General features: G+C 46.4%; 1 protein-coding gene across 1 annotated transcript in view; it reads right to left on the bottom strand.

Moving 5' to 3' along the window:
• IMPA1 (inositol monophosphatase 1) overlaps window positions 1-13,297 on the bottom strand; it is a 28,018-nt gene extending 14,721 nt beyond the window's left edge. Inside the window, exons 1-5 of the mRNA XM_044293406.1 lie at window positions 13,158-13,297; window positions 7,071-7,139; window positions 3,853-3,986; window positions 3,131-3,235; window positions 2,906-2,951 (exon numbers count right to left, since the gene is read on the bottom strand). Coding sequence (XP_044149341.1) covers window positions 2,906-2,951; window positions 3,131-3,235; window positions 3,853-3,986; window positions 7,071-7,133 — 348 coding nt within the window. The 5' untranslated portion in view covers window positions 7,134-7,139; window positions 13,158-13,297. The remainder of the gene's footprint in view (window positions 1-2,905; window positions 2,952-3,130; window positions 3,236-3,852; window positions 3,987-7,070; window positions 7,140-13,157) is intronic.
• Between the last annotated feature and the right edge of the window lie 1,774 nt (window positions 13,298-15,071).

The raw sequence follows: 15,071 nt of genomic DNA, 5'->3' as shown, positions 1-15,071 counted from the left end.
TTTAGGAGGGCATTTTTAGACATTTGGATCCCAGACTTCTTCTCACACTTTCGGGCCCCTAAAAAGCCAGGGCAGTATAAATACCCCACATGTGACCCCACTTTGGAAAGAAGACACCCCAAGGTATTCAATGAGGGGCCTGGCGAGTTCCTAGAATTTTTATTTTTTTTGCATAAGTTAGCGGATATTGATTTTTTTTGTTTTTTTCTCACAAAGTCTCACTTTCCGCTAACTTAGGACAAAAATTTAAATCTTTCATGGACTCGCCATGCCCCTCACGGAATACCTTGGGGTGTCTTCTTTCCGAAATGGGGTCACATGTGGGGTATTTATACTGCCCTGGCTTTTTAGGGGCCCTAAAGCGTGAGAAGAAGTCTGGAATATAAATGTCTAAAAATGTTTACGCATTTGGATTCCGTGAGGGGTATGGCGAGTTCATGTGAGATTTTATTTTTTGACACAAGTTAGTGGAATATGAGACTTAGTAAGAAAAAAAAATAAAAAATATTCCGCTAACTTGTGCCAAAAAAATGTCTGAATGGAGCCTTACAGGGGGGGGGGGGGGGTGATCAATGACAGCGGGGTGATCACCCATATAGACTCCCGGATCACCCCCCTGTCATTGATCACCCCCCTGGTAAGGCTCCATTCAGACGTCCATATAATTTTTACGGATCCATGGATCGGATCCGCAAAACACATGCGGACGTCTGAATGGAGCCTTACAGGGGGGTGATCAATGACAGGGGGGTGATCAGGGAGTGTATATGGGTGATCACCCGCCTGTCATTGATCACCCCCCTGTAAGGCTCCATTCAGACGTCCGCATGTGTTTTGCGGATCCGATCCATGTATCCATGGATCCGTAAAAATCATGCGGACGTCTGAATGGAGCCTTACAGGGGGGTGATCAATGACAGGGGGGTGATCAATGACAGGGGGTGATCAGGGAGTGTATATGGGTGATCACCCGCCTGTCATTGATCACCCCCCTGTAAGGCTCCATTCAGACGTCCGCATGTGTTTTGCGGATCCGATCCATGTATCCGTGGATCCGTAAAAATCATACAGACGTCTGAACGGAGCCTGACAGGGGGGTGATCAATGACAGGGGGGTGATCAGGGAGTTTATATGGGGTGATCATGGGTGATCAGGGGTTCATAAAGGGTTAATAAGTGACGGGGGGGGGGGGGGGTGTGTAGTGTAGTGTAGTGTTTGGTGCGACTTTACTGACCTACCTGTGTCCTCTGGTGGTCGATCCTAACAAAAGGGACCACCAGAGGACCAGGTAGGAGGTATATTAGACGCTGTTATGAAAACAGCGTCTAATATACCTGTTAGGGGTTAAAAAATTCGGATCTCCAGCCTCCCAGCGAGCGATCGCCGCTGGCAGGCTGGAGATCCACTCGCTTACCTTCCGTTCCTGTGAGCGCGCACGCCTGTGTGCGCGCGTTCACAGGAAATCCCGGCCCTCGCGAGATGACGCATATATGCGTGACTCTGCGCAGGGCTGCCACCTCCGGACCGCACATCTGCGTTAGGCGGTCCGGAGGTGGTTAATACACCTCCAGGTCAATGCAATAATAAACTTGTCTAGTGGCAGCTTCAGGCAACAAGACTATCTTTTTAACTTGCTGCATTAAAGCAAATCTGTGACCTTAAAGCCCCATTCAAATGGCCGTATAAGGTATTTGTTGTGCATCCGATCAGAATTTTTTTGCAGACCCAATCAACGGGGCCGCAAAAGATTCAGACAGCACACTGCATGCTGTCCGCATCTATACATCCGTTCCGCGGCACTGCAAAAAAAATAAATAAAAAAAAATAAAATGCAGCCATTCGGTTACTAGGAGCACTGGAATAATACAGCAGACAAATAGGGGGTCATTTATTAAACAGAAATACGCCTAACTTAGGCGGATTTCTAGCACAGATGGCACAAAGGTCCGTTGCGCTGCAATGTTCTACTTCTCCCAGCTCATTGCAGATCTTAAAAAGGGGGTGTGGCGTAGGCGGGCTGGCAGACCCATCTCATTTACCATTTTCTACGCCTGGTGTCTAAATGTAAGACAGCTAGGAAGGTCTATTACATTTAGAAGCAGCAGTGGATACGCTTAAGTTATGTAGAGGCCACAACCGCCTCTTCATAACTCCGGCGATCCACAGCAAGCTATCGAGTCTAAAAGGTCAGTCTTAATAAATGTGCCCCATAGTTTGTGTGTCCAGTATATTCATGAGAAGAGCGCTCCCTCCACCTCTCCCTGCCCCTTAGGAGGGTGACTGACAAGCTGCTGTGCATAAGTGCATATTGGCAACAGCATTGTCCCACTTCCCAAACTGGCAGAAACACTGTTAGCTACCCACCCCTCCTCCATTGCCAGCAACAATATCCCCCTCATCGCCCTTTCATCTAATGGCAGCTAGTTGCACCTCTTCCAACCTTTCCCACCTTGGCATCAGCATTCAACATTTCCACTGCCGGCAGTAGCAGTCTCCCCTAAACCACCGTTCCCCACCGATTGCAACAATTCCCCATTTCCTTCCTGTCCCAAACTGAGAAGAAGTGGAAAGTTGATACTAATGAGGAGATGGGAAAGGAGAGCTCTCCTGGCTTCCCTCACCTCCTCACGTTTTATTTCTAGTCTCCAGACTGCTACTGACCTTCTCCGTGGGTGCAGGACCTGTGCACGTGATGTCACCACAAGTCCTTTACCCCTTCCGAACCATGGACACAGAACAGATAAAGTAGTAACCAGTGTAATTTCTGCTCCGGAGTACCTGCTTAGTGTTGATGCCCAAGCACAAGAGAATTCCTTTAATGTACTCGGCTAACCTGTGCCAAAAATTAAAACATAAAAATATCTATAATTTCAGGTATAAGTTTCTATGTAAGAGTCAACCTACCTGCTTATTGACTGCAAAACCAATTGACACAGCCACAAAGGGAAACCTTGATAAAGAAGAGCAAAAGAGGAATATTATAAGTACCGTCATCACAAAAGAAGCTTCTCCAGGTTTACAGACGCACAAAAATAAACTCAAATGGATGCACAATGCAAACTACTCAGCACAAAATAGAAGAAATAACACAACATAATAAAACTGGACCTCAATCAATAAATTATTTACCTGTGAACAAAATTAGTCGTGCCATCAATGGGATCAATAATCCACGTTGGGTTATCTGTCAAAGTACTGCCCTGACCTGCAGCTACCGATTCCTCCCCAATAAAACTGGAACAGATAAAGGAATCACTTTACACATTGGATAGCAGGAAAACATAGTAGTGTACAAGTGTCAGAATAGGCGAACCCGACAACTTCCACTGGACTGGCCAGCCGCCTTACGAGTAAGAGTACCGATTTCGGCATGCCCGATTCCTTGTCCTTAGGGGACATGGGCAGCCAGTGGCTTATTCCTCTCTGCCATTAAAAACAAATGTACGCATGTGAATCAGTGGAGGACAATGGGAGGCGGGTTGCGTTCGGCAGATAGCTATGGAAGGCGTATGGCCACCACAGTGGGCAAAAATGGCACAAGACGTTCTTATCATATCTCCAGGTGCATCCGCTATAAGGGTCCATTCACATGTCCGTAGAATGGGTCCGCATCCGTTCCACAAGGACCCATTCATTCTCTATGGGGCAGGAAGAGATGCGGACAGCACACAGTGCGGCTCCAGAAAAAAAATAGAACATGTCCTATTCTTGTCCGCAATTGCAGACAAGAATAGGCAGTTCTATGGGGGTGCCGGCCGGGTGTATTGCGGATCCGCAATACAATACGGATGTGTGAGTGGACCCTAAAAAGGGACGCACAGTCCCCGCACAGGACTTGTACACAGCCTTACCTGTGTGATGGATATTTCTCCTTGATTGAAGAGATAATCATCTCTTCAACTTTCTGGTCTGTAGCGGTCACCAGATCAGCCGGGGAGCTCTTCAACATCACAGAAACGTCCTCTTTCATTGCCGCACATACCACCTGTCAGAGGGATGTCACAATAGAATAACCATCATGATATGTAACAGGACTACAAAGCTACACTTATCTAGAATCTATTGATCAAGCATGCGTTTTGGAGGGTACTGCCTCATAATTCAGAATGTTCCCATTGATTAAGACACTGCTCTGAGTCTTAAGTAGACTCTTTAGGTGACAATAAGGGTCCATTTACACGATTGTATCCTTTTTGCGGTCTGAAAATTGTAAATCCGCGAAACACGGATGCCAGCAGTGTGCATTCCGCATTTTGCAGATCAACCTATGTTAGAAATGCTTATTCTTGTTTGCGAAACAGACAAAATTAGGACATGCTCTATTATTATTTTTTGCTGGGCCGCGGACCAGACATACGGATGTAGACAGCACACGGCCCCATTGAAATGAAGGAGTCCGAATCCGATCCACAAAACATGCGGACCAAATATACAGTCATATGAATGGCCCCTAAAACCATGAAAATGACCCCATTTCTCCATACTTATCTGTACAGCAGGCAAGGGGCTGTCCATAGTGGACACATTTTCACATCAGCATTCTACTTAAAAGGTTAATGCCTGACAGCCTGGGACCCAACTCGGGGACCTGAACCTATCTCGTGGCCCCGATGAATGGAGCGGTGGCCAGGCACGTAAAGCTCTCTCCAGTCACTTCTATGGGAATTCTGAAACCCACCAAGTATGCACTCTTGGCTATTTTCAGACTGCCCATACAAGTGAATGAGTGTGCTTTAAGGGGTTGTCTCACTTCCGCAAATGGCATTTATCATGTAGAAAAAGTTACTACAAGCCACTTTCTAATGTATTGTTATTGTGCATATTGCCTCCTTTGCTGGCCGAATTTATTTTTCCATCACATTATACACTGCTTGTTTTTAAGGTTACGACCACCCTGTAGTGCAGCAGCGGTGGTCGTGCTTGCACACTGTAGGAAAAAGCTCCAGTCCACGCTCACCTCCGTGGTTCCAGCCACCTGAGAGGCTGATGTTTTTTCCTATATTGTGCAAGCACGGCCACTGCTGCTGGATTGCAGGGTGGTCGTAACCATGGAAACGAGCAGTGTATAATGTGGTGAAAACATGAATCAAGTCAGCAAAGGAGGCAATATGGACAATCACAATACATTAGTAAGTGCCTTGTATTAACTTTCTCTACTGATACATGCCACTAGCTGAAATGAGGCAACCCCTTTAACCCCTTAAGGACTCAGCCCTATTTCACCTTAAAGACCCAGCCATTTTTTGACAAATCTGACCAGTGTCACTTTAAACGCTGATAACTTTAAAACGCTTTGACTTATCCAGGCCGTTCTGAGATTGTTTTTTCGTCACATATTGTACTTCATGACACTGGTAAAATGAGGTTAAAAAATATATATTTTATTTATAAAAAAAAATACCAAATATTTGTAAAAAAATTGCACATTTCCAAGTTTCAATTTCTCTACTTCTATAATACATAGTAATACCTCCAAAAAATGTTATTACTTTACATTCCCCATATGTCTACCTCATGTTTGGATCATTTTGGATCATAAAGGATCTGTGAAGTGCAGACACTACAATGACGAGCTTCACTACAGCCCTTCCAGGATGTGTCGAAATCATGTCACCGTTCAGGCTTAATATGACAATTTTTCTGCTGTAAGGCTCATGCCTGTGTGGGTCCACAATATACATGCACTGGCCATGTGCGCTCCGTATCACAGATGCGGACCCATTCACTTGAATGGATCCGCAATTCACAAGATACAGAGCACGGAGCAGAAGCACTACGAAGTGAATGGGTACGCATCCACAAACGGCGACCACATGGCTTGTGCTCATGCATTGCGGACAGCAGAATGGGCACAGGACGCACATGTTCGTGTACATGAGCCCTTAATATGAGACTTTGCACGAGGATTGAGAAGCACCATGATGCTCTAATTTTGGACAGGTTTTCTCTGACAGAATATGAAGACCACAAGCCATGTATGCTTGCACACATCTCATCTATAAGGCTACACTGGTTGCAGCCAGGATCGTCGAGTAGTGGTGATCCCATAGAAATGCAAGGGTTCGCCGCAGAAGTTGCAAGAAATCAAACACGGCTGGATTTCTTGTGACTGCTGCAGCGATCCCATTCATTTCTATGGGATCACCACTGCAATCCTGTTGCCGTGTAGCCCTAGCCTAAATGTGGCATCCAGCCATCCATATGGATCTATGTACATTTACTATTAAAGGGGTTGTCAGTTATTTTTTTGTTCTTTGTAAGTCTCTAACTAATCAAATGTAAAGGCTTTACCGTGCACTTACTGCATCTGCAGTTGCTGCTTTCTCAGCTCTCACTGGGGGTCAGCTGACCTGTGATGTCATCTTCTCTGCCTGCTCTGATGAGGTTTCCTGCACAAGCCTGAGAGAACAGATGTGTGCCTGTACAGGAGAGGTCATTGTGCTGGTCACGCCCCCTTGCACTGCCCTCTGCTGCTTATTGCTCATTCCCTGGATTCTTCAGGAAAAAAACTTTAACCCCTTCAGCAGCACAGACTCAGGGCTGAAGGCTTAACTGAGCACCTGCAGGCAGTGAGGAAACAAATGCTGGGCACAGGAGCTGACAGACTAGAGTAGTTCTGCAGAGCATTGCACAAGAACAGGTAAGGGGAAGATCCTGTGTGTATCAGCAGTGTCATTGTAAAGCTGGGACTTATAGTCCTACACATACAACATACTGCCGAGTATCCCAGCAGGCAGACATGTCACTCGGGGCAGAACTTGTATTCACTCCCTTTGCAGAGCAGGGGGAGGGGCAGAGATTGTTGTTATTGCAGGTAAACAAAGGGCCAGGAGAGAACCAGGGAAATGAGGAAATATAGTTTTTTTGGCTTAAATCTTGCTGCTGCCCATCAGATTTACGGAGCTATATTTTTTTTCATAACTCGGACAACCCCTTTGATTCCATGTGACAGACGTCTTTCCATGTAATTCCATGTGACAGGAATTACAGTTTTAGAGGGAAAGCATCCAAATGAACAGGAAAACCTTAACACAATTTTTGGAAAATCTATTTATTTTTCAGTACATACTGCTCCGGCTTGTCTTGCTACTTGGACTCCAAAGTCCATACATTCTTGCCAGTGATCTGCCATTTTAACCTAGAAAAAAAAATGAGAAATCGTGAATCCTGCTGCCATATTCAAGTCTATAATTGATAAATCAGAAAGTTAACGATAACTATCAATGCTACAACAAATAATACAAATGAGAATTTTACCTATTTCATCAGTCCAAACCCATTTTTGCTTAGAGGGGTTATTCAAGTTCTATAATGCCCCCCCCCCCCCCCCATATGCCGGAGCCCCTCACACAGATTAGTACTTACCTCACTCCCCGGCACCCGTGTTGCTTCTCATAACGGCACAGCCGCCGCATCTCCCCGTTGCGCGGATGAAAACATCCAGCATCAGGGTGGGGTGGGGCAGCCAATAGCAGGCCACAACAGGATCGAGCCTCCCTAGCGTCACCCGCGATGCTAGGAAGGTTTGTTTCCGTTGTGTTCTGCTATTGGATGCCTCCCAACACCAGATGCTTTCATCCACATGACGGGGAGATACGGCGGCCGTGCCGGTATGAGAAGCGACGCGGGTGGGGGGGGGCGGGGCATTTAAGAACTTGGATAACCCCTTTAAGGGTACTTTGACACTAGCATTTTTCTTTTCCGGCATAGAGTTTCATCCTAGGGGCAAAATACCGGAAAAGAACTGATCAGTTTTAACCCCATGCATTCTGAATGGAGAGCAATCCGTTCAGGATGCATCAGGATGTCTTCAGTTCAGTCTTTTTGACTGTTCAGGACGGAGATAATACTGTATCGCAGCATGCTACGGTTTTATCTCCGGCCCAAAAAAAAAACTAAAGACTTGCCTGAATGCCGGAACCGCCATTTTTTTCAATAGGAATGCATTAGTGCCGTACCCAGCATTCAAAATACCGCAAAGCCGAATCCGTCCTTCTGGACTGCGCTTTGACACTGGAAAGACAGATCTGGCATTTTAATGCATTTGTAAGACAGATCAGGATCCTAATCAGTCTTACAAATGCCATTAGTTGGCATACGTCTTGAGGGACCCGGCAGACCGTTCCGGCAACGGAACTGGTTGCCGAACCACTCTGCCGTAAGTGTGAAAGTAGCCTAAAGCGTAACTAACCTATCAACAAACTTTGCATTAATCGACAGTACAGGAATTACACTATTTCTAGCCATTAAATCAGTTGTATTGGGAATTTTAGTAGTTTTCCGTATGCAGGTTTTATCTTTAGTTTGCAGTTCTCCTAGAGCTTGTGGGTGGAAGCTAGTTCCTATCCAGTGAACACAGAAAGTAGAGGAGAATCTGCCTCCTAACCTTCTCTTACTCACTCAGAAGCATCACCGGGATCATGAAGGACACTGCAGAGAAGGACTGAGCTGAATGGTTGTGAAGACTGTAGGGCACTTGGGCCGAGACAGACACTGTCTATTCAGCTGAGCAGTCTCTCTGGCTGTGTACAGTCGTGGCCAAAAGTTTTGAGAATTACATAAATATTGGAAAAGTTGCTGCTTAAGTTTTTTTATAATACCAATTTGCATATACTCCAGAATGTTATGAAGAGTGATCAGATGAATTGCATAGTCCATCTTTGCCATTAAAATTAACTTATTCCCCAAAAAAACTTTCCACTGCATTTCATTGCTGTCATTAAAGGACCTGCTGATATCATTTCAGTAATCGTCTTGTTAACTCAGGTGAGAATGTTGACGAGCACAAGGCTGGAGATCATTATGTCAGGCTGATTGGGTTAAAATGGCAGACTTGACCTGTTAAAAGGAGGGTGATGCTTGAAATTATTGTTCTTCCATTGTTAACCATGGTGACCTGCAAAGAAACGCGTGCAGCCATCATTGCGTTGCATAAAAATGGCTTCACAGGCAAGGATATTGTGGCTACTAAGATTGCACCTCAATCAACAATTTATAGGATCATCAAGAACTTCAAGGAAAGAGGCTCAATTCTTGTTAAGAAGGCTTCAGGGCATCCAAGAAAGTCCAGCAAGCACCAGGATCGTCTCCTAAAGAGGATTCAGCTGCGGGATCGGAGTGCCACCAGTGCAGAGCTTGCTCAGGAATGGCAGCAGGCAGGTGTGAGCGCATCTGCACGCACAGTGAGACGAAGACTTTTGGAAGATGGCCTGGTGTCAAGAAGGGCAGCAAAGAAGCCACTTCTCTCCAAAAAAAACATCAGGGACAGATTGATCTTCTGCAGAAAATATGGTGAATGGACTGCTGAGGACTGGGGCAAAGTCATATTCTCCGATGAAGCCTCTTTCCGATTGTTTGGGGCATCAGGAAAAAGGCTTGTCCGGAGAAGAAAAGGCGAGCGCTAGCCATCAGTCCTGTGTCATGCCAACAGTAAAGCATCCTGAGACCATTCATGTGTGGGGTTGCTTCTCATCCAACGGAGTGGGCTCACTCACAATTTTGCCCAAAAACACAGCCATGAATAAAGAATGGTACCAAAACACCCTCCAACAGCAACTTCTTCCAACAATCCAACAACAGTTTGGTGAAGAACAATGCATTTTCCAGCACGATGGAGCACCGTGCCATAAGGCAAAAGTGATAACTAAGTGGCTCGGGGACCAAAACGTTGACATTATGGGTCCATGGCCTGGAAACTCTCCAGATCTTAATCCCATTGAGAACTTGTGGTCAATCCTCAAGAGGCGGGTGGACAAACAAAATCCCACTAATTCTGACAAACTCCAAGAAGTGATTATGAAAGAATGGGTTGCTATCAGTCAGGAATTGGCCCAGAAGTTGATTGAGAGCATGCCCAGTCGAATTGCAGAGGTCCTGAAAAAGAAGGGCCAACACTGCAAATACTGACTCTTTGCATAAATGTCATGTAATTGTCGATAAAAGCCTTTGAAACGTATGAAGTGCGTGTAATTATATTTCACTACATCACAGAAACAACTGAAACAAAGATCTAAAAGCAGTTTAGCAGCAAACTTTGTGAAAACTAATATTTGTGTCATTCTCAAAACTTTTGGCCACGACTGTACGTCTCACTGATTTACTGCACACTCCTCCCCTTCCACAGACTTGTATGGGATGATGTAATCTAATCTTTTAGCGAGCAGCTGCTGTCCAAGATGGATTTTTCATTAATTTCAAAGAAAGTAATTTTAGAAAAAAGGGGTAAGGAGGGGGGGAAATGCTCATAACTCTACAACACGGCATTATTCTCTGATAACACCTATTACAAAGCTTCCTATAGTCGCTTGTACTATTGGTTTATTCAAAGAGGTGTGAAAAGTTAGTGGCACCTGAGGGGCTAATTGACGGGGTTCGGCGGGATCGCTGTTCCCCGTCATGGAGCCCGGGTGTCAGCGTACATTTGTATCTAGGGGTTAATTATATTCATTGGTGGTGCAGTGGCCACAGAGCCTTCCGCCCACCCTAGAGTATTTTCATTGGTGGCAGTGGCAACCTCCGATCACAGCCCCAGCAGTGAAATTGCAGGGCTCCGATTGGTTACTGTGGCAGCCAGGACGCTATGGAAGCCATCCATGGCTGCCATGGTAAGCTCCCTGCTGCTGTGTGCACAAATCCCAGGGCAACAGGAAGAGTGTGAAGTCCTATTTACCCGAATAGAGTTCCATTAGGGTGAATAAGACAAGGGTTCTAGCCCCTAAGGTGGCTAATAGTTATTAAATAAAAAGAAAAAAAGAAAAATTAAAAAAAAAAAGTTTAAAATCACCCCCTTTCCCAATTTTACATATAAAATATATATAAAAAATAAACATATTCGGTATCGCCACATCTAAAAAAAAGCCTGAACTATTAAAATATTAATAAATATCTCCTATACAGTGAACGCCGTAACAGAAAAAAAAAAAAAACATGCAATTCGCCATTTTTTTAGTGCCCTTGTCCCCCGAAAAAAAAAAAATAGGATAGGACTGTTCTATTATGGTCTGGAAGTCCATAAAAAGCAGAAAGCACGTGGCTTTTTTGGTGTTTTCTTTTTCTTTTGTGGGGTACCAATTATCACGATACTTTTTTATGGTATGGAAATTTTGGTATGGTGACAACCCTACCCACTGCTGGGCTCCGGCTCCTTCACTCCCCAGCTGCAGATCTCTCGACTTCCAGTGTCAACACCCGCTCATGTGTGGAGTCCTCGCTATACGCTGCTATTGGATGTCCAAAAACAGCCAAGCCCGGCTAATTTCAGAAGTCCCATGGAGGTGAATGGAGGGTGGCTGCCCTGTTCTTCAGAGGAGTAGGTCTCAGAGGTGGGACCCGCACCGATCAGTCATTTATAGCCTACCTTATTGATGTGCCATAAACGTCCCAGATGTTTAAAGGGTTTGTATCATGAAAAATAGTCTACATTTTTCAAACCAGCGCCTGGGTCTGGATACTTTTGCAATTGCATGTAATTAAAAAGGTTGTATAGCCCCTGGGGTATTCGATTATAGCACCACCCGCTGTTTTCACTTTTCCTTACTTCTATGTCCATCTTGGCAACATAGCTAAAGTGGTCACACATGCTCAGTTCCATTCTTCAACTGTCACCAGATGAATCTACATTTGGTGGCTGTGACCGTTACAGGGAGAGAGCTGCAGTAGAAAGGACACAGCCCCTGAGCTGCAGTAGAAAGGACACAGCCCCTGAGCTGCCATCTTGAAATACATCTAGCAGATCATTTGGAGCAATGAATGGCGAGATATCTGGATCCACGTGAGGTGCAGGGCTGGCTGTAGCTCTGTTACAGATTATCACCTACTATACGATGCCTGATTTTCATGTTTTACACCAGGGACGCTCAACCTGCGGCCCTCCAGCTGTTGCAAAACTACAACTACCAGCATGCCCTAATAGCAGTAGGCTGTCCAGGCATGCTGGGAGTTGTAGTTTTGCAACAGCTGGGGGGACGCATGTTGAGCGTCACTGTTTTACACTAACCTCCTTTAAAGGGTTGTGTCACTTCAGTAAATGGCATTTATTATGTAGAGGAAGTTAATACAAGGCACTTACTAATGTATTATTATCCATATTGCTTTGCTTGGTGGCTCGATTCATTTTTCCATCACATTATACACCTGCTCGTTTCCATGGTTACGACCACCCTGCAATCCAGTGGTGGTCGTGCTTGTACACTATAGGAAAAAGCACCAGCCTATGTGCAGTACCACTGTCCCAGCTAACAGAGAGGCCGACACTTTTTCCTATAGTGTTCAAGCACGACCACCACTGATAGATTGCAGTGTGGTCGTAACCATGGAAACGAGCAGTGTATAATGTGATGGAAAAATGACTCCAGGCAGCAAAGGAGGCAATATGGACAATCACAATACATTAGCAAGTGCCTTGTATTAACTTTCTCTACATGATAAATGGCATTTACTGAAGTGAGACAACCCCTTTAAATGTAACACCTATCTACAGCATAGGCGATAACTAACCACTAGGATCCCCACTCGTTCCAAGAACGAGGGTATCGGTTTCCCGCCGTGATGGAGCGTCAGGCTGAGCATGGTTTCCTGCCGTGATAGAGCGTCAGGCCGAGCATGCTGTGCCACCATATGTCCCCTCTACCCAGCAGCCCGCTGTAACCCAGCTACATGCAGGGGGTAGAACCACCCCGCCAGTGAAGGCCAAGTGCAAGAACCAGTCTGCAGGTCCAGGTTTTTTGCCACTGAAGACGTCACAAAATAAAACAATAGCAAGAAAACAATGATCAGGCCGCAAGACAACGTAAAGTAGCGCCATCTCGTCAGCGCCCTGGGTGTGCACTGAATGGGCAACTAAAGTGCAAAGTGACAACCTTGACCTAAGGCAGCATAGAACTGGGTAAAGGATGAGCAAATGTCAGGATGGCATCAGTAGGGATGTGGGCACCCAGACCCCCCTTCAGTCCAGGGGCCCCAGATAGGACCCCAAATAGCAGCCTCTTCATTGTAGTGAGAGCCTGGTGGGAGTGTCAGCCTTAGGACCCTGCTCACAGTCTTCCCAGGCTTGCACTGAGACGTCAATGTGCCCCCAGAAAACTTATGACGCCCCTCTCCGAGCACAGTGACGTCAGACAACCTCACTAGCTGGATCACAAGAGGAGGCTTCACTCACCGTTTAATTAAAGTGTCCGATCAGCTGGATCTCCGCGCAGTCGCAGTCAGGTATCGGGAAGCACAGAGCGCTCCAGAAACGCAGTTTGCTTCCGGCTATAGCACGCATGCGCCAGGCATCACACGCGCAGCAGTAACCCAGTCCGCTTACAGATATAGTACGCATGCGCCAGTAGGTGGGCGGTTCCTGTAGCGTCATGCCTTGTCACGTGCCGCATAGGTAACCGTTCCCCTGGTGCGCAAAGATGGTCGGCCGATCTCAACGAAATCGGCGGGTCTGGCTCGTGTTTACTTAATGTCTACTCACTGTGTGAGTGTACAAGGTTATCGTACACGCTTTTATATAACATCCTGCTCCTGATCCTCCTCTAATTATGAAGGCAGTAGTCTCATACCAGATAACCAGATAGATTCCAGAAATCTGTTTAAGTACTGATGCAGGCGCAATACCAAGGCGCAACGATCCTGAATACCGGACCAATTATTGAAAAATTTCGAAGTCCCGACGCAGGCGCAGAAGAGAGTTGTGATGATGGTAAGAATCCGACGTCATCATAGAGCGCCTGACAGAGAATAGCGAAACATCATAGGACATCGACGAGACGTCACTGGTAAAGGACGAGTGACGCGGATGGTGAGCGCCGGAACTGAATAGAGATTGGTCAAAAGATGTGCCACATATAGAGACTCCAGTGATGATTGGGTGGCTAAAGTCCGCCCACAGGAACCGAGGGTATATAATCTAGGGCAGTGGTGGCGAACCTATGGCACGGGTGCCAGAGGCGGCACTCAGAGCCCTCTCTGTGGGCACCTGCACCCTGGAAAAAGTCTAAGGTGTACCAATATGCCTTAGACTTTTCCTGCCATTCATCAGCGCAGGGCGCACTATGAACAGCACAGGCAGCGCACGGAATGTAGGCAGACTATCATACCTACTACATGATAAAGTACATGGAAGATATACTATAAAGGACTGTAGTATTCAGGTTAAATTGGCATGTTGGCACTTTGTCATAAATAAGTGGGTTTTGGGTTGCAGTTTGGGCACTCGGTCTGTAAAAGGTTTGCCATCACTGATCTAGGGACTACCCCCTCCAGCCACAACCTGCACGCTATCCCCTGAAGACGCCGTCAGTACGGCGAAACATGTAGGGATGCAGGCGCATTTTTAGTTCAGACTTGGAGAGGCAGGGCCCCCACTGTGGGGAAAAATACACAGCTAAGGGCTCTTTCACACTTGTGTTGTCCGGATCCGTCGTGTACTCCACTTGCCGGAATTACACGCCGGATCCGGAAAAACGCAAGTGTACTGAAAACATTTGAAGACGGATCCGTCTTCAAAATGCTTTCAGTGTTACTATGGCACCCAGGACGCTATTAGTCCTGGTTGCCATAGTAGGAGCGGGGGAGCGGTATACTTACAGTCCGCGCGGCTCCCGGGGCGCTCCAGAGAGACGTCAGAGCGCCCCATGCGCATGGATGACGTGGCATGCGATCACGTGATCCATGTGCGTGGGGCGCCCTGACGTCACTCTGGAGCGCCCTGGGAGCCGCACAGACGGTAAGTATGCTGCTCCCCCGCTCCCCACTACACTTTACCATGGCTGCCAGGGCTTTAGCGTCCCGGCAGTCATGGTAACGATTCAGAAAAAGCTAAACGTCAGATCCGGCAATGCGCCGAAACGACGTTTAGCTTAAGGCCGAATCCGGATCAATGCCTTTCAATGGGCATTAATTCCGGATCCGGCCTTGCGGCAAGTCTTCAGGATTTTTGGCCGGAGCAAAAAGCGCAGCATGCTGCGGTATTTTCTCCGGCCAAAAAACATTCCGTTCCAGAACTGAAGACATCCTGATGCATCCTGAATGGATTTCACTCCATTCAGAATGCATGGGGATAATCCTGATCAGGATTCTT

Source organism: Bufo gargarizans, chromosome 5, assembly GCF_014858855.1.
Source record: "Bufo gargarizans isolate SCDJY-AF-19 chromosome 5, ASM1485885v1, whole genome shotgun sequence".
NCBI classification, from domain to species: Eukaryota; Metazoa; Chordata; class Amphibia; order Anura; family Bufonidae; genus Bufo; species Bufo gargarizans.
Note: the sequence above shows the minus strand (reverse complement) of the source record. Positions and strands in the feature narration are given on the sequence as shown.